The sequence below is a fragment of the Zootoca vivipara genome, chromosome Z2 (assembly GCF_965207765.1).
Source record: "Zootoca vivipara chromosome Z2, rZooViv2.hap1.1, whole genome shotgun sequence".
Lineage (NCBI taxonomy): Eukaryota > Metazoa > Chordata > Lepidosauria > Squamata > Lacertidae > Zootoca > Zootoca vivipara.
In genome coordinates this window covers 34,121,099-34,145,191 of record NC_142585.1, presented here as the reverse complement: position 1 = coordinate 34,145,191, position 24,093 = coordinate 34,121,099, and the positions used below count along the sequence as shown (strand labels likewise).

The window sequence follows — 24,093 nt, the reverse complement described above, 5'->3', positions numbered from 1 at the left end:
ACCCTCTTAAGAAAATAAGAGGGTGGGCAGGGGAAGGACTAAAGTAGATCATGTGAAAAATGAACTTAATATTTTAGCTGCAGTTCATTTCCAGCTTTGTATTCTTGCTATTAAAAAGCACCGCCTAGACATTCCTTTGTTGCGCCCACAACCTAGGTTTAACTGCCATTTAGCTCCTAGTTTTCATATCTCGGTTTCTAACACTGGTCTGTGTGCGCGCGACAAATTCCAGAGAGGTCATCCTATTAGGATGCAATAAACTGTAATGGATTGCTTTGAAGCCACTTCAGTGGCAGATGGAGAACAAGGGTGACAACCCACTTGCAGAAGATCGCCCCCACCTTCAAACCCTGTCAGGGTGGAGAACTCTGCCTCATCTCCCTTCCTTAGCGCCCCTTAGTTGTACTGTGAAGAAGCCCCCCCGCTTGAGTCACGATAATACCCACAATACACCTCACTCACTCAAGTCGCTCTCTATCCCGCCATCCACCCTCTAAGACCTGATTGGCTCAGACGGGGGAGGAGTCGGAGAGAGGATTGGCGAGAAGGGCCAGCCAATCCCTAGGTGCCGCCACGCCCCCGCTTCCCCTGCTATTGGCCATCTCCTCTACCTGGGCCCCGCCGAAGATTGGACTTGTGGAAGTTCCCCCGCCCCAACTCGCTCTCGAGCTTGCAGAGAGGGGTGGGCGGGGCTGCTGTACGTTGCGGTGCCCGCGGATTGGCCAGTGCCTCACCTGCGGGGCACCGCTATTGGCTGTGCGCGTCTCCCCCTCCTCGCCCACTCCCATTTGTCGCCCCGCCCTGTGTGTGCCGCCCGATTGGCTGTGGCAGCCCGGCCCGGTATCCGGGTAAGATGGCCGCGGTAGGAGAGTGCTCGGTCTCTGTTCCGTGGAAGTCGGTTTCCCTCACTCACGTCGAGTACCCAGAAGGTAAAGCCTCCAGCCTCCGGCGCTGCGCGGAGCCTGTTTTCTTCTCTCCGCTGTGGGTGGGCATTTCGCCCCTACGCCCAATTCATATCCGTGAAAAAAGGCGAGGTCTGGGCTTCGGGGAGTTCCTGAGGGGATCGGGTGGGAGCTGCCAAATAGTGAGCCATTGACTAGCAGCGCTGTGAAGCCGGGCGGCGGCGCATGCGCGCTTGGGCGCCCGCTCTTTGCGAGATAGTGCACTTTGGTGGCTGCAGTGCGCATGCGCGGCACCCTTTCGGCTTTGGATTTCTCGTCCCATGAGTGCAGAGTTTGGGATGGGGGGGGATCATCTTTACATTTATTGTATTTATTCTGGGCCCGTGGCTTCCGATTCCCTATTGGCACCTCTTTCTTCCTGGCCTGTTACATCTAGATCTATCTATTCTGTTTTATTGGAGTTAAGTTTCCTTTTGACATGCCTCTTTGTCACACCAATTATCAGATGCTACTTTTGCAGGATCACAGACCCATTCCTGGAGATATCCTTTTCCTAACACACTTGGAACACAGAACACTGCCTTATATTGGGCCAGACCTTTGTTCTTTCTAGGGCAGTGCTGTCCACACTGAAAGGCAGCAGCTCTATAGGGTTTCAGGTGGGGAGGGGGGCAGAAATGTATTTTCCCCAACACTACTTTGGGATGCTGTCAGGGATTGAAACCAAGACCTTACACATGCAAAGCAGGTGCTCCTACCACTGAGCCAAATGTCCTTCCTCCAAAATAAAATAAGATTCTAGTCTTTGTGCTTTTAAATACAGTGGTACATCGACAGCCGAACGCTTCGACTTCCGAAGGTTTCGACTTCCAAAGTCGACAACCCCGGAAGTTTCGCGCACGTGCCCCGTGTGTGTGTTCTGTGCCTTCGCAAAGCGGCATGCGCAGTCAGCACATGCGCACAAGCGGCGCTTCAACAACCGAAGACTTCGACTTACGAAGACAGCCGCGGAATGGATCGTCTTCGTAAGTCGAGGTACCACTGTAAAGGGTGGGATTCAACACAATTGTGTTTTCACAATACAGGGGGAGGTGCAGGGGACGGGGAACCTAGCTAGCAAGAGTCCTTGCACTGATTTCCACTAGTGCAGTAGTTCTTAAAGGGTGTGGCATGCCATACTGGTGTGACAGGAGAGGGTGGCAAGTGTGGCAGAAAGATTCAAGGACAATCAAATAAACATTTAGACATTTCAGTGTAGAATATTATAGTATAGTATCGTATAATATAGCATCAAAACGTTTTTTTAGATATACAGCCAGAAACAGTATCCATGCCTCTTTTCAAGAGCATTGGCTATTCATCTACCATTTTCCACAAAATATTGTTGTGAACAGGGATTGTCAACTGACAGATAAGAAACAGCAGAAAAGAGAAAGGCTTCTTTGTGTTGATGAGATGAGAGTTCATTTGTCTCAAATTAGACATAATATAAATGAGATTACTTGGCAAAAGCAAGCTCATACCTCTCATTGAATTTGTATAAATATGTAAGGTACATATTAAGAGGCTTGTTTATAATTATATTTTGTGAATGATTTATGTTCTTATGTAGTGGCATTTTTAATACTTTCTGGATGTCCCACAATCAAATTATAAAGTAGTTGTGTTGTATGTTTTAATCAAGCATTGCTAGGACTCGTTTCTTTTTGTTTTCCAATTATTTCTTATCAATAAAAATATTGGTGTGGCAAGAGCAAATTTTTATTCTGAAAGTGTGACCCAGAGAAAAAAGTTTGAGAACCACTGGAGGAGCACAACAGAGTAGTTGAATCTGGTCCAAAGGGGTTATTGAAATAATAACTCAGATCATTGGTTGATCTAGCTCAGAACTGTCTATGCTGACTGGGAGAAGTTTTTGAGGGTTTTAGCCAGGGACTCTTCTCCCAGCACTAGCTAAAGGTGCTGCATGTGGGAACCTGGGACCTGGGACCTTCTGCATGCCAAGGATGTGCTCTGCTGCTGAATTGTGTTTCTTCCAAAATACTTCCAAAACTGTCTTATACAGAGTCAGACCCTTGATCCATCTAGCTTAGTATATTGCTCATACTGAGTGGAGGAAGCTCTCCTGATTTTGAAAGAGGGCTCATATCTATAGAGGCACGCCATTGTACCTGGAATTGTCTGCATGCTAAGCATGTGCTCTGTTATGCTTTTCTTCTAGGAAGCTTGCAGGCAGGGTGCAAAAGCAGCAGTCTTTCCTGCCTCCCATCATGTGACCCTGCAGCCATTGGCATTTAGAAGCAAACTATCTCTGAACAATGGGTTTCTAAATGATCAACAGGATAAATCCTAATGGTGCAAAATTGTATTAGGGTCAGTGGAGGAGGAGGGGGGTGCAGTGGGTGCAGTCCGCCCTGGATGTCATCACTGCGGGGGGTTACAAAAATATGAGGGGTTTTTTTTAAAAGGGCTCACAAAACTTTAGTTCAGTCAGTCAAGAAACGTAATGAAACAGGCTGGCACTGGGCACCACACTGTGGGGGCTGGCACTTACCACGGGGCCTGCAGCATGCCTGAAATGGCAGCATGGGGCTTACATCTGCCCACCGCCTCTCCCTCAGCCGCCCTACAGCTGAGGGGGAGGCAGTGGAGAAGCTTCATGCAGCTTGCCCTGCCCCCATGGGCAGATCGCCCTGCCCCCATGAGTGGATCGCCCCGCCCCTGGCTGCAGTATGCATGCACCGTACCATGCACCCAAGCAGCTAGCTACCGGTACGCCGCTGATTAGGGTTTGGGTTTTTTGTTTGTTTTTTATACATTTTTTCCACAGATCTTTTTCAAGGAACTCAAGACAGCGTACATGAATCTTTTCCATCCTATCACTTTTGCCCTCAGAACAACTCTGCATTGTTGTTGTTTGACTGATAGATAGATAATGACTGGCCCACGGTCACCCAGTGAGGTCCCAACACACTTAACCATTGCTACGAACACCTTGATGGCTCTAGAGAGCACCTGAATAGGAACATAGGGAGCTACCTTATACTGAGTCTGATCATTGGTCCAGTATTGTCTGTACCACCCTTTCTCATCCATGGGTTCCCAGATGTTGTTGGACTATAACACCCATCATCCCTAACCACTAGTCCTACTAGCTAGGGAAGATGGGAGTTGTAGTCCAACAACTTTTGAGGACCCAAGGTTGAGAAAGCTGGTCTATAATGACTGGAAGCTACTCTCCAGGATTTCAGGCAAGGAATCTTTCACAGCCCTACTTGGGAATACTGCTAGGGATTGAACTTGGGACTTTCTGTATGCAAAGGAGACTCCCCACTGATTTTGTAATGTATCTAAAGCTTCATTTGACTGTACATTTGCTTAGGATTGTCCTGCTGATTTCAGGAGACTTTTTTTAAAAATAATTTATATGTCTGAATTAGTGTGCATGTCACTTTTCAAAACAAAGCCTAAAATGTTTGTGGTTTACAAGTTCTGTGATCCATCTCTTGCCTGGCATTTAATTTTTAAACTTTAAAAGCAGCTACAGAATGCTCTGATTTTGATCAGAACTGGGATGATGAAAGGGATGTGTTAGTTAGTTTCTAAATCTCCTCCTCACAAAAAACTGCTATTCATCCTGATGAGCAAAATAAAAATACAGGCAACTGTATCGCCGCCACCACCACGATGGGGGCATGGTAGCATGTTTTTTTAAGTGAAGGGAAAGGGTTAAACTCCACTGCTTTAAAGTAACAAAATGACAGGATGACCAGTAACATACACACCGAGATCTAGGGGGATAAATCCCTGCCCCAAGCCACTTGCAGTCTAAACTTACACTTTTCTTGTACCAGCAAAATGTACCAAAGGACAGATGGGAGTGAATGCAGTTGCAATGCCAGGGGAAGCTTTGGCTCTCCAGATGTTGCCTTACTACAGTTCCCAACAGCACCAGCCACCAATGCCAGGGTTTATGATAATTATCGTTCAGCAGCATCTGGAGGGACACAGGTTCCTCACACCTGACTTAGGTTATGTGTGTGTTGTCGTAGCTGAGGGAAGAGGTGACTTCTGAGAAGGAGGAGGAGGAGGGAGGCACTCTGGGAGTGAGTTCCAGGCAAAGGGAACAGCAATGTAGGATGGGTAGGTTTTTAAGGGAGCAGGAGATCATTGGGCGGCAGAGTTAGGATCAGGTTGTACGTTTGTAACTGGATCTCCCAAGCTTGCTAGCCTGTGGCCTATTTATTTATTCATTTGAACTCTGAATATTTCAGTAACTCAGGGCTTTAAATTCTGACATAACTTAGTGCTGCCATTTGCTCTCTTAAGTGCCAGAGCCCAACCCTAAAATAGTGGAAAGTGCTTCTGAGAAGGTTCGGAGTGCATTGAGTAACCAACCGAAAGAGGTCTCTTTGTGTCCAGGCTTCCATACTAGGGTGTGGTATTTCCAGGCAGACCTGCAACTTGGTATTCTTGTTTTTTTCATTTCCAGACACTAAGCACTGTGGGAGTTAGACGCATTGTGGTAATGAGGGGGGGGGGAAATCACATGTATTATTTATCTCTCTTTCTGATACTTGGCTCCCTTACCTTGTGCTTCCTGCATTAAACTGGGATTTTTTCCCCCACCTGGCAAGCTGACTGTAGATGAGTATTCTAGAGTTGTGTGCATGCTGCTGAGAAAGCCCACTCAATTCCCATGATTTTGGCACGGGGGTGGGGAGAGGCAGAGCTTCTGAGTGAGAAGTATGCGTATACTTCACTCTACTTCAGGCCAGCCCAAACTCATCCTTTGATTCCCCCACGCACCCACCCGCACACACATCCATTAACTAATGGAATGATTGAATTCAGTTTTTATAAAGACTGCATGCTGGAAGGCAGGGCAGGAGAAAGAAATATCCAGAGCCACACCTTATGTACTCTGAAAAGCATAGTTCGGCAGTAGAGTTGCTGCTTTGCATGCAGAAGATCCCAGGTTCAATCCCACCCTGGGGATGCTGTGATGACATGCTGCCAGCTAGTGTAACCCATAGTTAACCAGTTGGACCAATGTTAATGCCTTGGTTGAGGCCACTTCCCAAAAGCAGGTGAGATATCGGGCTGTTCCTTATATACAAAGAAAATGGAAGTAAATGATCATAGGCAGCATCCTCTTCATATTTCTAACCCAGGGTATATAACGCCAGTGGGAGCCAGTAAGCTGCTGAATGCTTCTTAATGGAAACTGCAAGAAGGGTGAGTTGCGGTTGTGCTTATGGGATTCCCATGGGGCATCTGGTTGACCACTGTGAAAACAGGATGTTGGACTAGATGGTCCCTAGCCAGATTTAGAAGGGTTCTCATCAACGCCAGCCAGCATTGCCAGTGGTCAGAAATGACAGAGTTGCTGTCAGCAACAGCCATCCCTTGATCCCATATCTCTAATGAACCGATTGATCAGCTGCAGATTTACCCCAGTCTGAGTAAGGAGATCCACATAGATAACCAGGTTTTCATGCTGTTTGCCGCATCAAGGACTACAGAATGAATTGGATGAGCACAGCTGATCCAAACTTTTTTTTTTTTTTGCTTACAATCATTAGGATGTGCCTCCCATTCAGCACCCAGTGCATTTTGAGTCATGCACCATGGATAGATAGCATCTGTGCTCTGAAAGGCATCTTGATTTATATGAGTGGTAACCCAACAAGTGATCCAGTTTAACCCCCCCCCCCCCAAATTCTTTTCCTGGATTAAAGCGAAAAAATTGCTTAAGGTTTGCACCAAGATCCAATTACAAGCCTTTCTGTGAGTGGAAGTAATATGGCATGTGCTTGGCCACCTCTGCTTGTTTCCTACTTGAATGCTAGTGCATGTGAGAGTAAGAGAAGCTGGTAACTGTATCTGGAGAGATTCTGGTTTCTTCAATACTATTTCTAATTCAAGGAATAGGTCAATGAAATATAGTGAACACACAGCATGTCTGTGGTGCTTTAAAGCTCTGAGGCAACAGGCTGGCAAAGTTTGAAATGGAATCTGCCTTTTATTCAGGTAGATCAGTGATGGTGAGTCCATGACCCTCCAAATATTGTTGGACTCCCACCAGCCCCAGCTAGCGTAACAGTCAGTCTAGGGCAAGGGTCCCCAGACTACGGCCCGGGGGCCGGATGCGGCCCAATTGGCCTGCCAATCCGGCCCGCGGCGACGCCCGCCACCGCCGCCCGCTCTTATGGCACGCAGCGCGGTAGCGCTCTTCCGGGTCGGGAAAAAAGCGCCGAAAATCCTTTGTGCGCATGCGTATGGGCCTCTCCCGACCCGGAAGAGGTCATTTCTGGTGCACTTCCGGGTCGGGGGAGGCCCATACGCATGCGTACAACGAATTTTCGGCGCCTTTTCCACCCTGGAAGCGCGCCGCCGCGCCAGTAACCGCCCGTGCGCATGCGCACGGGCGCGCACTCCCCCGCCCGCCGGGCGATCGGCGCGGTGGGAACCGGCCCAAACGCCGGTAAGTCTGGGGACCCCTGGTCTAGGGTTAATGGGGGCTGGAATTTCTCATCATTTGGAGGGTCACAGGTTCCTCACTCCTGAGTTAAGAAGCAGCATTCCCTACTGTGTGTAAGATTTGGAATAAGGCCTCTTATCATGTACAGTTCTGGTTCTGATTGCCTTGCCTCAGAAAAGGGCTACCAAAATGATCAAGTGACTCTTCTATTAAGAAATTAAAAAGTTGAGTAAGAGGAGACATGAAAGAAGTTTATAAAATTATGCATAGCATGGAGAAAGTGGACAGAGAAACCACAGGAAGGGAGAGTGCTCGAATCATTTTTCCAGGTGTCCCACGGGCACTATGAGAACAGGTTGCTAGACTTGCTAGGCCATTGGCCTGATCCAGCAGACCATAAGACTCTTCTGTTAGAAGAGTCATTCTCCATAAAACGGGAAATAATGCCACTTCTTAGGCTGGGGTGAAGAACTTGTGGCCCTCAGGATGTTGTTGCACTCCAGCTCCCTTCTGCCCCCTAGTCAGCATGGCCAGTGGTCCAAGCATGATGGGAGTTGTAGTCCACTAACAGCTGGATGGCCACATCCAGTTTAACCACCCCTACTTTACATCATCCAAAACTCTTTGCCTATATCAGCAATCCTAAACAGCTGCCTTGTAAGGGAAATCAGTTTTAAGACACACAAGGATTGGGATTGAGGGAGAAGGGAGTGTTTATCTTAAGGCTGCCTATGGAGTTTGTAGCTGAACAAATTCTTAGTTGACAGCTCCATCCCTTGGCCACTGAGCTACATGCCTGGGAAAGCCAGACACCTCTTTAAGCACATCAGAGTTCAGATGCTGATGAACTGATAGAAGCTGAGTCAGGATGATGAAAAACTGACTTTGCACCTTCTACACCAAATTTCTGAGAATTTGGGGAGTTTATTTATTTATTTGATTTATATACAGTACCAGCCTTCATCACAAGATCTCAGGGCAGTTTACGGGATAAAATGCAAAGTATAAAAAAGTAAATAGCTAAAACAAAAACAGCAAAGCAATACTCACCCTTCCCACAAACACATTTAAAAGGCTATAGAATATTAATCAGCCCAAGGCCTGCTTGAATAGGAACATTTTTGCCTGGCGCCTAATGAAGGCACCAGTCAAGCCTCCATGGGAAGAGCATTCCACAAATGGAGCCACTGCAGAAAGGGCCAGTTCTCATGTTGCTACCCTCACATGAGGAAGAGCCTCAAATGATGAACGCAGAGTCTATGACAGTTTATAGGGGGAGAGGCGGTCCTTGAAGTATTTCAGTCCTGAGCTGTTTAAGACTTTATAGGTCAGCCAGTGCAGTCTGGTCAGGATCAGTGTAATATGCTCAAACCATTTTGCCCCAGTGAGCAGCTTGGCCACTGAATTCTGCACCAGCTTAAACTACCAAACCATCTTCAGAGGCAGCCCTATGTATAATGTGTTGCAGTAATCCAGCCTAGAGATTATTAAATTTTTTTGCAACCCTCCCCCTCATTAGATGTTACCTCAGCCAGTTCCATCAGAGCTTGTTTGTGCTTTCAGTCAGTCAAAACAAAACAAAAATGAATGGCTTGTAAAAGATGAAAAATCCTGACATCTGAAAAAAGAACACAAGTAAATGAGTTTAATAGCATTGATTATTATTATTTTTGAACAATCTTAAATTTAAGTATCAGAAGTGGCATTGAATTTTGTGGCTTAAGTATCTCAACTTTCACCCAAGGTTCCAGCTCTCATGCCAGTGGAGAGCCTTGAGAGTAAGTACACCTGCTGACATTTCCAAAGCCTCTCCAGAGGGGAGGGGTCTCTTGGAGGTCTCTGGGAAGCTCTGAAGGTGAGAGGTTTAGACTGCCTTCACCAACATGGTGCCATCCAGATATTTTGAACTTCCATCAGCCCTAGCCAGCAACTAAAGAATATAAGAATGTAAGAAGAACCGTGCTGGATGAGACCAAAGGCCCATCCAGCGCAAATCTTCTGGAAGTCACCAGGTTAACAAAGGCTAAGAAGTGGCTTACAGTGGATTTCTTCAGATCAAGCACCAGATCACAATCTGTGGTAAGATTCATTTAGACTGCGTACACACCGTACACCATCTCCCCCACCCCAAAAAAGAGTCCTGGGAAATTTAGTTTACCTTCCCACAAGGCTACAATTCCCAGCACTCTTTACAAACTACAGTTCCTGGGATTTGTTGGTGAAAAAGCAAATGTGCTTTAAATTCATGGCATGTGTCCAAACCATGATATGGTTCCCCTCTCCAGCCACCTTCCCTGAGTACCCCCAGAGTCCCATCCCAAACAGCAGGTTCTGAGGGTGTAACAGCATCCCAAACCACAATTCATCTTCTCAGAGGTAGCACCAAGCCACAGCTTACTGTACTGTGCAAACCAGCTTCATTTGCTATATTTAGGCATACTTATTGTCCTAGGGGATAGAAACTTGTCCCTCGTGTTAACAGAAACCTGTGTGTTTTTGATGTTGTGTTCTGCACTCAGTATGCACTTTGTAGATGGGAAGCATTGCCCCCATGTTTGTCCATATATGTGTACATAGGTTCTGCATTATGCAAACACCTAAGGGCAGGAGGCATCTATGGGGTCATCCCCCAGGATGGCAATTAGCAAGCAGAGACCTTAGGAGTGTTTCTTGGGGCCAGATTCTGCCTGCAGGCCTCCTGTTGTATCCTGGAGCTGCAGCGTGAATCTTCTGCTTTGGCTCGCTAAATTAATTGGTCCCTGCTGCGGAGCCATCTGCGCCAGCTTCCTTGTATGGAAATAATGGTGTGTGTCTGTGTGTTTTCACTGAGACTCATGTTCTGTTTACGCTGCTGCATGGGCAAATGAAAACCCTCTTGATCCCACGCCTGTTGTCTGGTTCTGGTGCTGAAAACATTTTTAGCTAGCTCTGTAAGACCCACGTCCTGTTGTACATTCTAGAGCCCCTAGAGTAGACAGGCATGATCCATGAAAAAAACCCAAAAAAGATCATTGGTCCATCTAGCTTTGGATCCAGCTTTGTATTACCTGCACTGACTGGTAGTGGCTCCCCAGGGTTTCAAACAGTCTCTCTGTTGAATAGTGAGAGACTGTTGAATATTGAACCTAGGACCTTCTGCATGCAAAGCATGAGTTTTAAGATCTAGATCTGTCTCTTCCCCTAAAATTAAAGGTATCCTGATGATTATGGATAAAAGGGATTTTTGTGTGTCAGAGGGGGGCATAGGAATATAAGAAGGGACATAAGAGGTTGCTATATACCGTGTCAGACCATTGGTCCATCTAGCTCAGTATTGTCTACACTTACTGGCAGCACCTCTTTAAATGTTTCAGGCAGGGAGTATTTCCAGCCTTACCTGGGTGTGCTTCAGGTTGATTCTCTACTGCTCAGCTGCAGCTCTTCCCTGTACAGCAGTTTCAGAAACCTTATTTGCTTTCCAACATTTGGCACATGAACAAGCCAAATGTAACAGCCACCCCCAACAAGCCACTTGTTAGCATCAAAAGGATGAACAGAGAGCATGATGTAATAGATATCCTTAAAATATCAAATTACTTTGTTTGAGTCTACAATGCATTTGATGACATGCCTGGGATTCCCTTCCAGTGTGTTTGCTGCTGATGTTCAAACTTTGGCCACTCCTCACAAATTAAAAAAAGCACAGGTGAGAGGGTGGCCCTTAGAAAGCCTAGTGCAGTTGGACAGCCCCCCCCCATGCTTTGGACAACAATTCACATCAGCCCCAGGCTCCCATTAGTTGAGTGGTAAGCTATCAAAACTGTAATTGTGAGCATCTTCACCAACCAGGTGCCCTCCATATTATAAGACAGCTGCCAGGAGAATGGCTGTGCTGGCTGGGGATGATGGACCAATGGCTTCAAATTATAAGAAAGGAGATTCCAACTAAACATCAGGAATAACTTTCTGACAGTTGGGCCAGATGACCTGTTGGGGTACTTTCAATTCTACAGTTCTGTGATTCCATGAACGTACAAAAACAATATTTCCTGGGGAGAAATAAAGCACTAGGAAATTTCCCCAAAATTTTTCCATCCTTGGCCAACCTGGAACCTTCAGATTTTTGTACTACAACTCATAGACTCATAGAATAGAGTTGAAAGGGACCCTGAGGGTCATCTGGTCCAACCCCATGCAAAGCAGAAATCTCAACTAAAGCATCCATGATAGATGGCTATCCCACCTCTGCTTAAAAACCTCCAATGAAGGGGTGTTCAACACCTGTCCAACAGCTCTTACTGTCAGAAAGTTCTTAATGTTTAGGAATCTCCTTTCTTTTCATTTGTTCATTAGTAGCAACAAACATGTTGGTTGCAAATGAAACATCAGGCCAGGCTTGGCATATTTCAAAGTTTTTAGTTTTGTTTACCAACTGCTGATAAAATAAAACATCCTAAATTAGATTATTCTCTAGGAGAGGGATGGGGAACATCTGTGGCTCTCCATATGGCATTGGAGCCCAATTCCCTGACTAGGTAAAATTCACTTTCATTGCTCCGCCCACTTTTGCCTCTGGCCCCGCCCAACGCTGGAATATGGCCTTCAGAAGGTTGCACAGAAGAGAATGTGTTGTTGAAACTGAAAAAGGCTCCCCATCTCAATGGTTTAGACCAGAGCTTTCCAAACTTTTCATGTTGGTGCCACACTTTTTAGACATGCATAATCTCGCAACATAGTAATTCAGTTTTACTAGCAAACCGGAGGTTAAACTAACCCCTTTCCAGCCCCAGGAGGAGCATGGGGAGTGTTCACGTGAGATACCTACACACTGCAGCCAACACACTAAAGTGTCACAACACACAGTTCAGAAAGCTCTGGTTTACACAATACTGAACAAGATGGACCAACGGTCTCATGCTGTACTGGACAGCTTCCTCTATTCCTTTTGACACATTTAAGAAGTATGTTTCTACTCAAAAGTAGTTCCCATTGAGTTTAGGTGACCTAACTTCCAGGTTCTTGTGTGAGTATATCTCAAAGGTGCAGAAAATTTGGCATTCCAGATGTCATTCAACTCCCAGCTCACATCAGCCCCAGCCAGCAATGGCCAACAGTTGGGATGTTGGGAGTTGTAGTCCACCATCATCTGGAGGGTAATAGATTCCGCATTACTGGTGTATAAGATTGCAGCTACAGCAATCCATGTGTGAGCTAAGCTTTAGTATCTTTACAACAGGCCTGTAAGGCAGGCCAGCTTTGCAGTTTTTATGTTGCGAGCAGGCGACAAGGTGGAGGGAGGCTGATGATGTGAAGGGGAAGAGGACGGCTTCCAGGGCCTCCCCAAAAGCCTATTGCCGGGGCAAGTTTCAAACCAGCAGCCTAGTGTTCTGCTGTGAATGGAAAGCTTTGTACTGATGACCCTGAAATCATTGCCCTTTAAAGCAACTGATACCCCGTACCAAGTTATTATGCAACCAAAGGATTTGCCACAAGCAGACATCCAACAGGAAATGGTGGCGGCTGGGTGTCTGGGTAAGAAGGATGTGGTTTGGGTGCTGTTCATCTATAGGCTACGTTTTTCATATTTAGACTATGCTGCTGCGGTAAACCTCATAGTTTCCTCTGGAGTTGGAAGGAACCTATGCATTAGTGCTCCCTCTCTTTTGTTCTCTCTCGCTCCTTTTTAATTGCCTTATTCCTAAAGTACAGTGTTACTAAGTTTTTAATCCTTGCAGCATCCCTGTGAGGTAGGTCAGGTGGAGGGAATAAAGTACTGGTGCAAAGTCACCTAAAGAGCTTCAAGTCTTGTGTGAGGATTTGAACTCGAGTCCCCCGTAGTTCAAGTCCAACATAGCCAGGGTCCTTGGGCCTTTCTCCCCTCAAAGCACAACTCCTATTACATAGTTGTCTAAAGACGGTTAAACTTAGTGGCCTGTAGCGCACCTTGCGGCTAGTTCCATAAGTTGCACACATACTTGAAAGTAAAAAAAACACAAAACTTTACAGCCAGGCAAGATTACCTTTTGGGCAAGTTTTATCTCTTTTTGTCTGCTACTCCAGGTGACTTCAGCGGATTTATTCTCGCTCAAGCAAGCCTGAGCCCAATTTTCATCATATTCGGCTTCATCACACTGATCGTTTTCAAGAGAGAGCTTCACACGGTGAGTCCTACTCTTGCTTCTCTGCCCCCCCCAAAACATTAGGAAGAACTTCCTGACAGTAAGAGCTGTTTGACAGTGGAATTTGCTGCCAAGAAGTGTAGTGGAGTCTCCTTCTTTGGAGGTCTTTAAGCAGAGGCTTGACAGCCGTATGTCAAGAATGCTTTAATGGTGTTTCCTGCTTGGTAGGGGGTTGGACTGGATGGCCCTTGTGGTCTCTTCCAACTCTATGATTCTATGATTCTATGTATATCATTCAATTGTATCATAGCATATCATTCTATCATATGTCATATTCAATCATAGCATCATATATCATATAATTGAATCAACCAAATGTTTAGAATTCATTGCAATTCCAATTTCACCACTTGCAGTTAGAGAAATATGCAGTTCACCCTTTGAAGTCACATTAGCTGAATATTCGAGAATGCAGAGATCACTTTGCATCAACATTCACAATCAAGTTATGTTTGAGAATTTTGATAAAGGTTTTGGGAGGGGGGCTCACATTTTTTTGTTTCACCTTTAGAAATCCCAAAAGCAGGAAGATATTTGCCCATCTATTTCACGAGAATTTTTTTTAACAACAACAAAAAGTTGCAGCTGAACTTTGTTCTGTCTTTCTATATGATGTTTTTATGTTATTTAATCGAATTATTTGGTATTGGACTCCATTATGATGCGTATAGAGCCTATTTTAAACCAGAAGTAGCCTAATGAATTTGATTTTTTGGCTTTTAATGGAAAGGTGGAATGAAAAGCTTTCTAAATCCCTAGAAGAGTCAATCTAAACAAATTGTGCAACAACCAGTTGGTCTCAAAAATCACACATCCCTTTTTGTCCTTTTGCAGATCTCTTTCTTGGGGGGCCTCTTGCTCAATGAAGGTGTGAATTGGCTAATAAAGAATATTATCCAGGAGCCTCGCCCTTGTGCAGGTGGAGTATTGCTGGCAGGGAAAGGGTACAGCTGGCTAGAGACCTGGGCATTGTTAATAGGGTAGCAGTTCTCATCCACTGCCTTTGCTTATGGAAGGTTAAAAATAACTCTGCATTTGTTTTGTTTTTTGTTTTTTTAAAAAGTTCATATTTTTCACATTACAATCAACAGAAAAATTCAATAATGAAAGCAGCCAGCTGACAACTAGCTGACTGGGAAACTTTGAGAAAATTCATTGGTGCGGGTTTGCAGATAGCAGCACATCAATCACCAAAGCAGACTTTATCATAGAATGAAATGCTGCTGCTGCTTCTCTTCCATCAGACTGCATTGAGTGTGTCATCCATCTTCCCTGTAGTAACAGAGTATAAAAGTGGATATATTTCCAAATAACTGTACATTTTTATTTATTCATTTATTTACTGTATTTAATAAGATTTATGTACCACCTGTATTGTTAACAAACACACCTCAAAGTGGCCTAAAAAGAGATAGAATAATAAGAATTAGTGTAATAATTTAAGACTTTTGTAAATAATAATAATTTTTTTAAATCAAAAATCAAAACGTGCATTGACTTGCTAAATATCTGCATAGGCTTGTCTAAGCAAAGATGGAGCTGCTGCCAAAAAATGTACAGTGAAGGAGCCTGCCTGATATCTCTAGGCAGGGAGTTCCAAAGTGTGGGCACTGCTAAAAGATTTAATTCTTACAAATGCAGAATAGGTCTTATGCGGTGCCTGTAACAGTGGCAGTTCCGGTGATTATTTTTAACGGTCCAGGTTGCTTTAGCGCAAAGCGTCTTTACCGTTTTGACAGCTTTGGGGGCAGCTGGGAGAGCACTTCCTTCAAGGGGTTGAGGGTTTCTATAGCTAGCAGGTAAGAGGTAGCATCTTCCTCCACATCCTCTGGCAACATTTAACCCAAACATATACTCTTGGGGAGTCGGGGCCTTCCCCCCCCCAAAAATTTATTTTTTATTTTTTTCAAATACAAAATCACAAAAAACCGAACAAAAACTCAGAACATAATATAAAACAAAGAAAAAGAAAACAAAAATAAAAAATACAACATAAAAAAGAAAAACTTCTCAAATCTTACATTGTTTACTTAACATTGTTGACTTCCTCGATTCCCCCTCACTGGGTCCATTATATAATCCAATTAAGCAGTTTTCATCTTATCTCTTAAATTAATCTAACACATTTTATCATTAACACTCAAAAATCCTATTCTAAAAATATCATCTATTCTCCACCAATACTTAATCAATTTATCCAAATCAAAAATTATTTTCCCTTCAATCAATCAGGATGTTTATTTGGCTTTATGCCCATCATAAAACACAACACAACAAAATAAATCAAATAAAGTTCCCTTCCTTTATCTTCTGTTTCTCCCCTTAGCCTAGAGATTTTTACCAAGAACTTTCCATATATTTAAATATTAATTCTTATATCATATAAACATTTAAACCCATTATATCAAATTTAACCCCCCTTCCCCTAAACTCCGGGTCTCCCAGATTCATCAGCGAGTTCCATAAGTCATTCCAGTTTCGGACCATCAAAATCAGTCAAGAAAGTTACACCCATTACTACCCCTCACCCCACTCCCACCCTGTCCCAGCCTACCCACCATTCTTCCTCAATCATCCCCGGTGTCTCCCCATTTCTTCAAATGCTGTAGTACAAAACGATCCAGCAAAAATTCCCTTCTCCAGCCCTTTCTCAGTTTTTATTCCCTTTGTATTCTGACCCCAGTATGGATCCTGCCCTCCCTCTCTCACTAGGAGGACATTACTCCATGCTGGTTCTTCTTTGGTGATTCCTTGGATCAGGCAGATGTTCTGTCCCCCCCTCTCACTGGGGGAACCAGGGCCGTCTTAAGCGCCCCTGGCGCCGTGGTGCGACGGATCCCTCCGGCGCCCCCGCCCCGTTTCCCAGCATGGTGGGCGGGCGGGCGCAGCGCGGCCGCCACAGGCACTGCTGCACGGCGGGCGGGCAGGCACAGCGCTGTTGCCGTGGGCGCAGCTGCGCGGTGGGGCGACGGCGTGGTGCCCTGCACCGCCCAGCCTGGCCGTAGGGCCGGCCCTGGGGGGAACCATGTTCCATATATCTTCCTCCTTTTTTAAAAATTCCATTACACTGTTCAAGACTGGTGGTTGTTCCTCTTGTGTGACTTCGCTCTCTATTGGGGTTAATCCTTTTTCTCTGTCCTGACAATTCTGGTTCCTTTCACGCCATTCTGTATTACTTTTAGGCAACAATATATTATTTTGCTGCAGTTCGTTTCTCAAGTCCAAAAACAATTCCAAAAGATCCTTCTGGAAGTCAAGGCCATCAGCCGATGTTGTGGCTACAGTCATTCTGTTTATCTCAGATTTCATGGGAACAGAGCAGAGCAAGAAGTTGAACAATTGTATTTCCAAAAGCCTTGGAAATCAAGCTTATGTCCAAACTGGTTATATTTCTCATTTTTAAATTCTTTTTTCATGTCTTAAAATTCTTATGTCCATTTATAAAAGGAGCAATGTCAAAGGGAGTTGGGGCCTTCTTGATCACAGGGGAGAACAGCCAAGCAATGCTCCTGCAGTCTAACTAACAGTTGTGCTTTCCCCCCCTCCTCCTCAGAAATCCACACATCGGTTTTTTCCAAGTACGCGATGCCTTCCAGCCATTCCCAGTTCATCTGGTTCTTCTCCATTTACTCTTTTCTCTTCCTCTATTTAAGGTGAATAATCTCTTTTCCTTTTGAGGTTGGTGGATAGGGTGTTCCAGTCTTGCTTTTAAGCTTATGTACATCTTGGTAAAAGGGGGCTCCATTTACAGTGGTCTCTTCCTTTTTCCATTCAGTTAGATCAGGCTCCCATTGTCCCTAACCACTGGCCATGCTGGCTGCAGGGGCTGATGCAAGTTGGGAGTCTCCACAATATCTGGAGAGCCGCAAGCTCCCCATCCCTGATCTAAGAAGAGGCACCCTTCTCTTCTACATAGAGGCATCCTTCCATCTCTTGCATGAAGCCAGGAATGCTGCTTCTCAGATCAAGGATATGGAACCTGCAGCCCTTCAGATGTTTGTTGGATTATAGCTTCCATCATCCCTCACCATTGGTCTCGCTGGCTGGGGATGATGGGAGTTGGAATGGCATCGTAAAAACAACAAAAAGCTGGATTTATGGCGTGAAATCAGTATGTTTTAAATGAACAAGGGGAATCTTTGTGAAGCTTTAAGTGGATTATTTTTATTTTTACTCTGCCTTTGACTAAAATGTTTTAAGAAATTGATCCAGCAAGCACAGAGTCTCTGTTGACTTTTTTTTTTGGAGGGGGGAGGAATCCATCAGAGTCAAGTTTCTAGTCCTTAAATAGGTGAGAGAATCTTGAAGCACATTAAGGTGTGCCACACAGACATACATTGAGATTTACCTTAGATTAGACATTTACCTTAAGGTGCCATTTTAGGTGTAAATATAAAAGATATTTATATGTGAACAGGCCCTGAAACGTAGGCTTTTTTTTCTGTGTTGCATAAAATCAAGTATCAGGTTCCATGTGGGTTTTTTTTAAATGAAGGATGCAGGGCGGGGGTGTGATAAGCTAAGTATCTATGTGGGATGAGCTTGCTGGATTGTGATTTTGATGCCTTGCTTTTTTAGTGAGAGGTCATTTCAGTTAAATATTTTTGTCTCCCAGAATGCATCAAACAAACAATGCAAGGTTCCTGGACTTATTGTGGAGACATGTCCTCTCCCTCTGCCTCTTAACCGTGGCCTTTCTCGTCTCCTATAGTAGGTAGGTCATTTCCATTTTGTTGGATGCTTTCTTGGGGCAGCTCTTGGTTTTGCTATTGGGACTGATGCATTCATTATTAATGGTTTAAAAGCTTCAGTTGTTCTTGGAAGCAATGCAAGAACTCTTTATTCAAACAAACGTTTCAGCAAATATGCATCAGGGTATTTTGATGGTGGGTGTGTAGCTTTTTAAAATTATATATATTTCTAATCTCTTCTCTTACCGTGTTTCTCCTAAAATAAGACGTGCCTCTAAAATAAGCCATGGCACGATATTTTAAAGGCAAAAAATAATAAGACATCCCCCCAAAATAAGACGTGTTGGGGGGGGGTGCCGGTACCTACCCGACCCTGACGTTCGCGGGACCCTCCTGGGCAGAAAATAGCCGCCTCAACCCTGCTGTGAGGCCATAGCAGGAGACCCGGGAACTCCCCTGCGGAAGAATCGGGCACGCGCGCAAGAAACAAGTAAGCGGCGGCTGATCCTTCTGGCCCCGATGCCTTCCAACGCCACAAAGAAGCCTCAAATGAAAGGGGGAGCGCGAGCGCTCCAATGCAGCCGTTGCTGGAGTTAGCCCCCAGGCGTCTCCAACCGATAAGAAGCTCCGCAGAAAGCCCCCTAGGAGGTCGGAGAAAAGGCAGCTTCGTTGCTGAAGCCGCACACACCGCCGCTCTCCAGCTGATCGGCGGAGAAGCGCCCGCCCAGGCGATGTAGGGGCGGACTCCAAGCGAAAAGCAGGCACAGCTTCTTGAGCGCTCACGGCTTCTCGAGCACTGGTGGGGTGGCCGCGCAGGCAGGGGACTCCCAGCAGCTCGGAGCTGCTGCTGAAGAGAGCACACACCCTCAGGTGCCGGGGCAAAGTCCCAGCCGCGCCGCACCGTGTGAAGCCCAGGGACCCGGCAGCGGGTGGCGCACAAAGCCGCAGGACCTGGCAAGAGCCGGCAGCAGCCGTGCCGCGCTGCGCGAAGCCCCAGGACCCAGCAGCGGGCGGCGCGCGAAGCTGCAGGAGCCGGCAGGAGCCGGCAGCAGCCTCAGCCGTGCCGCATGAAGCCCTGGGACCCAGCAGCAGGTTCAGCGGGCGGCACAAGAAAGCCCCGTACCATACTTAATAATGCTGTACCATGCTTACCGGTAATAAAAAAATAAGACATCCCCCGAAAATAAGCCGCGATGTATTTTTTAAGAGGAAAAATAAATATAAGACGTGTCTTATTTTAGGAGAAACACGAGTAGTATGAGAAGAGCCCTACTGGATCAAGCCAATAGCACACCTCGTAGACCTTTTGCTGTCCATCATTGGTGGATGATAGAAGGGCAGAGAAATGCTCAGTATTGCAAAATCAGGGCAAATTATCTTCTGTGTGGTGAAGCAGGAGAGGGGCAGGAGCTCAAGACTGGCCTCTGTTCCAAAGTGCAATTCCACTTTGAGTAAGCAGTGAAACGCCCATTTAAAATAAGATGTGTTTTTTCCCATTAACTATTCAACTTTGGTTCAGCCCAGACTGCTCAAGTCAATCCCATTGTTTGGTCATCTGCGCTGTTCCTCAAACTCATGTGCTGTCTTTCTCTGCTCTGCTGGTGCGCTCCCAGCTCTCTTCTCCACTTCCTGTTTAGCAGTAACCAATACTAACCATAGTTTTGTCTACAAAGTGATTTGAACTGTAACTTTCCAGTTCCAGTTTGGAGGCAAGCTGTGGTTTGTGGTAGCCGCTATTGGCCTCATTCATGTACCACATCAAGCTGTATGATTAACCATGAACCAGGATGGGAAGGTGGCCCTGATAGCCAAGCTTCCCTCTTTTGAGAAAACGTGACGATGGTGCTGTAACCAACTCTCTAGCATGGTCTCTTCTTGATGTGCTTTCATTCTGTGCAACACACACAGGGTCTATCTGATGTACCACACCTGGAGCCAAGTTGTATATGGAGGGATTGTGGGGAGCATCATGGCGATAGTTTGGTTTGCATTCACACAGGAGATCTTAACACCATTGTTCCCAAGGATAGCTGCATGGTAAGTCCCCCTTATTTGTTCTGCCCCCCCCCCCACCTGAGACCAAATTGCTGCTCTGGAATCTTTCTAAATTGAAAGGCAGGTCAGAAATCAGTTTTATTGGGCAGCAGGTAGGAGAGCTCCTTCGTGTGTTGGGCTGGGGTCCCTTCATATAGAAATCTAACATGTCAGGGAGAATATAGTACAGAATATAGTACAGAAGGAAACTCAGGTGGATAAGTGCAGAGTTAATTGTCATGCATGATGCCTCATAGGAGAGTAAATAAAATAAGCTTATTTTAGAGCACTTGCTGTCCGGATTCTGCTTTAGTGATGAATACCTCAGTTCCAACATCACACCAAACCATAGTTGAATATTTGGTTTGGTGTCTACCAACCATGGCTTGTCAAATTCAACCAACCAGCAAACAACCAGTACTGGAAACCATGGTTGGAGGTGCAGTCGCCAGCCATGATTTGTGCTGTGTTGTTTTTTTATGATCTCTGAATTGACAAGCCATGGTTACCTCCATTGCTTCACCTCCAAAGGCTTCTATACTGTGGGCACATGAGGAAACCTGGGGGCTGAACAAAAATGAAAGCAGGTAAGCAGCTGTGAGCCATGGGTTACCTGTAACGTAAGGAAGCTGAGGTCATGGTTTGTGTTCCAGAACCATTCTTGGCGCAGAGCTTTGTTCTAATACACTCTCTTTAGACCTTAAGGAAGTCGCCACTGTCACTTGGCAAATCCCTTATATTTGTCAGAGTGAGGGAAAGGTACCTGGGACAGAGTGACTGTTCTTTTATTCTCAAGCAAAATGTAATTATACCATCAACTAACCCAAGTGCATCAAATGCTTTCATTCAGAATCTGCCTTTTTTGCTATGTTGATTCACTTAGAAGAATTAACAGACTTTACAAAAAATAAGTTTGCTGAATTCTTGTTCTCTGTCTCCTTATTTTCTCTCCCCATTCCCCTCGCCTTCTTCTGCCAAACCTTTCCACTTCTTCCAGGCCATTATCAGAGTTTTTCTTAATCAGAGACACCAGTCTCATCCCAAATATATTATGGTTCGAGTACACAGTGACCAGAGCAGAAGCCAGGTGAGGATTTCATGCACGATTGGGATTGGGATGGGTACTGCTGAGACGAGGCCATTACAGTATTCCCTTCTGAGAGATACATTTCCTTGAGGAATAGGGGGTCTCCTAACAATTCTGAACAAGCTACAGCTCCCATAATTCTTTGGGGAAGCCATGACTTTTGGAGTATCGTTGCGCTTTAAAAGTATGATGTTGGTGTGGTTGTTCTATAGAAATCTCTTCCCTTCTTGAGTTACTGGATTTTATTATTGACTCCTTGGTTGCAGGCTGGAATCTTTCCAGCTGGGAGGTGCTGGGGACTGAACCTATGGCCTTCTGCATACAAAGTGCACACACTGCCCACTGAAATCAAAAGCCTGGGCAGGGCTCAAAAAGCACCTTGATAAGATTTGAACCCACTTCCTTTTTAAATTGCAGGAACCGACAGCGTAAGCTGGGTACAAAGCTCCAGTGAATATGGAAGGGGGGTGTTATGAACTGGACTGCACGAATTCTGTAAGACAAAAAATAAAAATAAAAATAAAAAAGCAAGGGCCAGCGTTAGAAGAGAAAGAGACCTGTACAGAGCTGGAAGTGAAGGAAGGAGCCTGTTAAGAGATGGACCAAAAGGAATGGAGGCAGGGACCACCACACCCTGAAGACCAGAGGCCTTTTCCAGCTAGCCGGATCCACACTCTGCTGCATGCCGAGGACCATTCAGGAACCAGCAACCCATTTATATACCGCAGCTGCACAGCATCTGACCGGGGGGGTGGGAACAACCCCTTCCCCTCACTCGGCCACTGCACGTCTCTTGCGCAGACTCCGCTGATGCAAACGGAATTGCTGGAGGGAGAGAACTCCAATGCACCTTCTCCCCCCCTCCCCCCCATCTGTCCCTTCATTTCAGCAGGGCCTGTGCAAGACACCCTTTTGGGTTGGTTTAACCTGTGAAATTTGAAAAGTCTGAAACAGGGAAGGGGGGGTATACTTAGCGTTTTGTCGGTGGGGGAGTCAAAATATTATATGACTTTGACTCCCTCCACAAATTGATTTCCCCTTTTGCAGCATGCAGTGTACACACTATTTATTATTCCTTTTAAAATAAAAAAAATGAATTGTTTGCAAAAAAAAGGGGGGGGAGGGGAGGGGACCCTGTGATCAAGTGTTTTGGAAGGCAGCTGATTCATCTCCCTTTGGCAGGAGTTGAGAAATGTGGATCACGAGTGGAAAACGGGGGGGAGCCTTCTTTCTGTTAGTTTAAAACTTTATCATGACTGTTCAGGGTCATCAGGACCAATCCCAACTGCACTTTGAATCGATTTTAAGAAAACTACACTAGTGATGTTTCTGCACTGTGTCAGCACAATACAAAAACTCAATAGTAAGGCTGGGTGATATATCAATATGTCAACCAAAACAGCTTTGAAGTCTATATCGTGATATTGGTTTCCATAATTTTTGACCTGGCAATATATTGCAAATCATGATGTGTGTTTGTTCGCTATGCAAAAATCACAATGCGGGAAAAGCCGTGAAGCCAGTCAATGCCTCTACATGCATTCATCCTTATTGCAGACATCGTGATATATCAGTATATTGCGATGTGTAGCTGGCGATATATCATGTTTAAAACCAGGTATCACCCAGCCCTACTCAATACTATCTTTTTGTTATTATTCAGATACCTGTACAAATTGTTTTGTTTTAATGATTTATTATTTTAGAGCCAACTTCACCAGTGATCCTATATATTTCTCTTCCTTCCTTCCTTTATTCTTTCTACCCTAATCTTTTTTTTCTTTCCCCAAAATAATACTGCTGCAGACTTTCTTACTGGTAGTTTAAAATGCAAAAGAAAAAAGCTAAAAGAAAGCACCATCAAGGCATCACTCATTCCCCTGGTGGTTTCAAATTTATCCCCAAGTTGCCCCCCCCCCAAACTTTTAAATACTCAATAAAATGTTTTTATGGTCGTTTTTTGGTTGCCAGGTGTGTTTGTTTGGCACACATTACCACACATTGGTAAAAGCCTGAGGACATGTGCCTTGCCCACAGGTTTTCCTCAAGCCCATCAAAATATGCATCCAGCTATATATACAGCCAGCCATGATCCAAACAAACATCACAATTCCTTCCCCTTTGAAATCAATTAGCCTTCAGGGAGTTGAGCACACCCAATTTACACTGCTTTCAACACAATGTAGGCTGAAATGCTGTGTTTCTCACCTACCATAGGAGTAAGTCACATGAAACTCATTAGGATTTACTGTGTAGAGCCATGTAGGATATGTACCCAGTATATTGCTTCCAACCGAATTAACTTTAGGTGGATTATGTGCCTAGAGAAATCTACTCTGATGCACAGGAGCCTGTTCCTGGATTGGAGTGAAAATATATGGGGCTAAAAGAATCCCCATGACGACATCTCTTGGTGTCCACAAAACCTCTGCACACTCCCCATCCACTTTGGTCTCCTTTCATAAGAGAGTAACCACAGGCTTCAAAACAAGTACATAGAGGCGAAAGGGGGCCATGAAAATGACACTGCTCTTTCCTACTTTTCAGTTGTTCAACTTTCAAGACCAGAGCTGCTAATCTCAGTCTTGGAAAAAAAAATCCATAGAAGTGAGAGAAAGGTTGTTTCCAACTTCCTCTGTCAACTTTATGGACTTTGACACCCTGGGCTGCAAAGCAGAAAACACCCTATATACACAGTACATGTTTAAAAACACAGAAAAGGGTCAGTTTGAGGAAC

At 45.1% G+C, this 24,093-nt stretch overlaps 1 protein-coding gene across 2 annotated transcripts; it reads left to right on the top strand.

Annotated features, from left to right (window-relative positions):
• Positions 1 to 826: 826 nt before the first annotated feature.
• Positions 827 to 23,311, top strand: DOLPP1 (dolichyldiphosphatase 1). Of its 2 annotated transcripts, XM_035113046.3 has the most exons (9): positions 827 to 929; positions 6,077 to 6,140; positions 13,426 to 13,526; positions 14,379 to 14,463; positions 17,098 to 17,197; positions 18,160 to 18,258; positions 20,144 to 20,272; positions 21,267 to 21,356; positions 21,774 to 23,311. In XM_035113046.3, the coding sequence occupies exons 2-9, from the start codon at positions 6,113 to 6,115 to the stop codon at positions 21,808 to 21,810; spliced, it is 669 nt and encodes a 222-aa protein (XP_034968937.1). In that variant the 5' UTR covers positions 827 to 929; positions 6,077 to 6,112; the 3' UTR covers positions 21,811 to 23,311. The 2 variants fall into 2 exon arrangements, with proteins under 2 accessions (XP_034968937.1, XP_034968934.1); XM_035113043.3 differs by lacking the exon at positions 6,077 to 6,140.
• The last annotated feature ends 782 nt before the right edge of the window (positions 23,312 to 24,093 follow it).

Coding starts and splice junctions, on each gene's coding strand:
- DOLPP1 (XM_035113043.3), top strand. CDS start 854: ATGGCCGCGGTAGGAGAGTGCTCGGTCTCTGTTCCGTGGAAGTCGGTT. Junction 930..13,425: donor TCACGTCGAGTACCCAGAAG/GTAAAGCCTCCA, acceptor CTGCTACTCCAG/GTGACTTCAGCGGATTTATT. Junction 13,527..14,378: donor TCAAGAGAGAGCTTCACACG/GTGAGTCCTACT, acceptor GTCCTTTTGCAG/ATCTCTTTCTTGGGGGGCCT.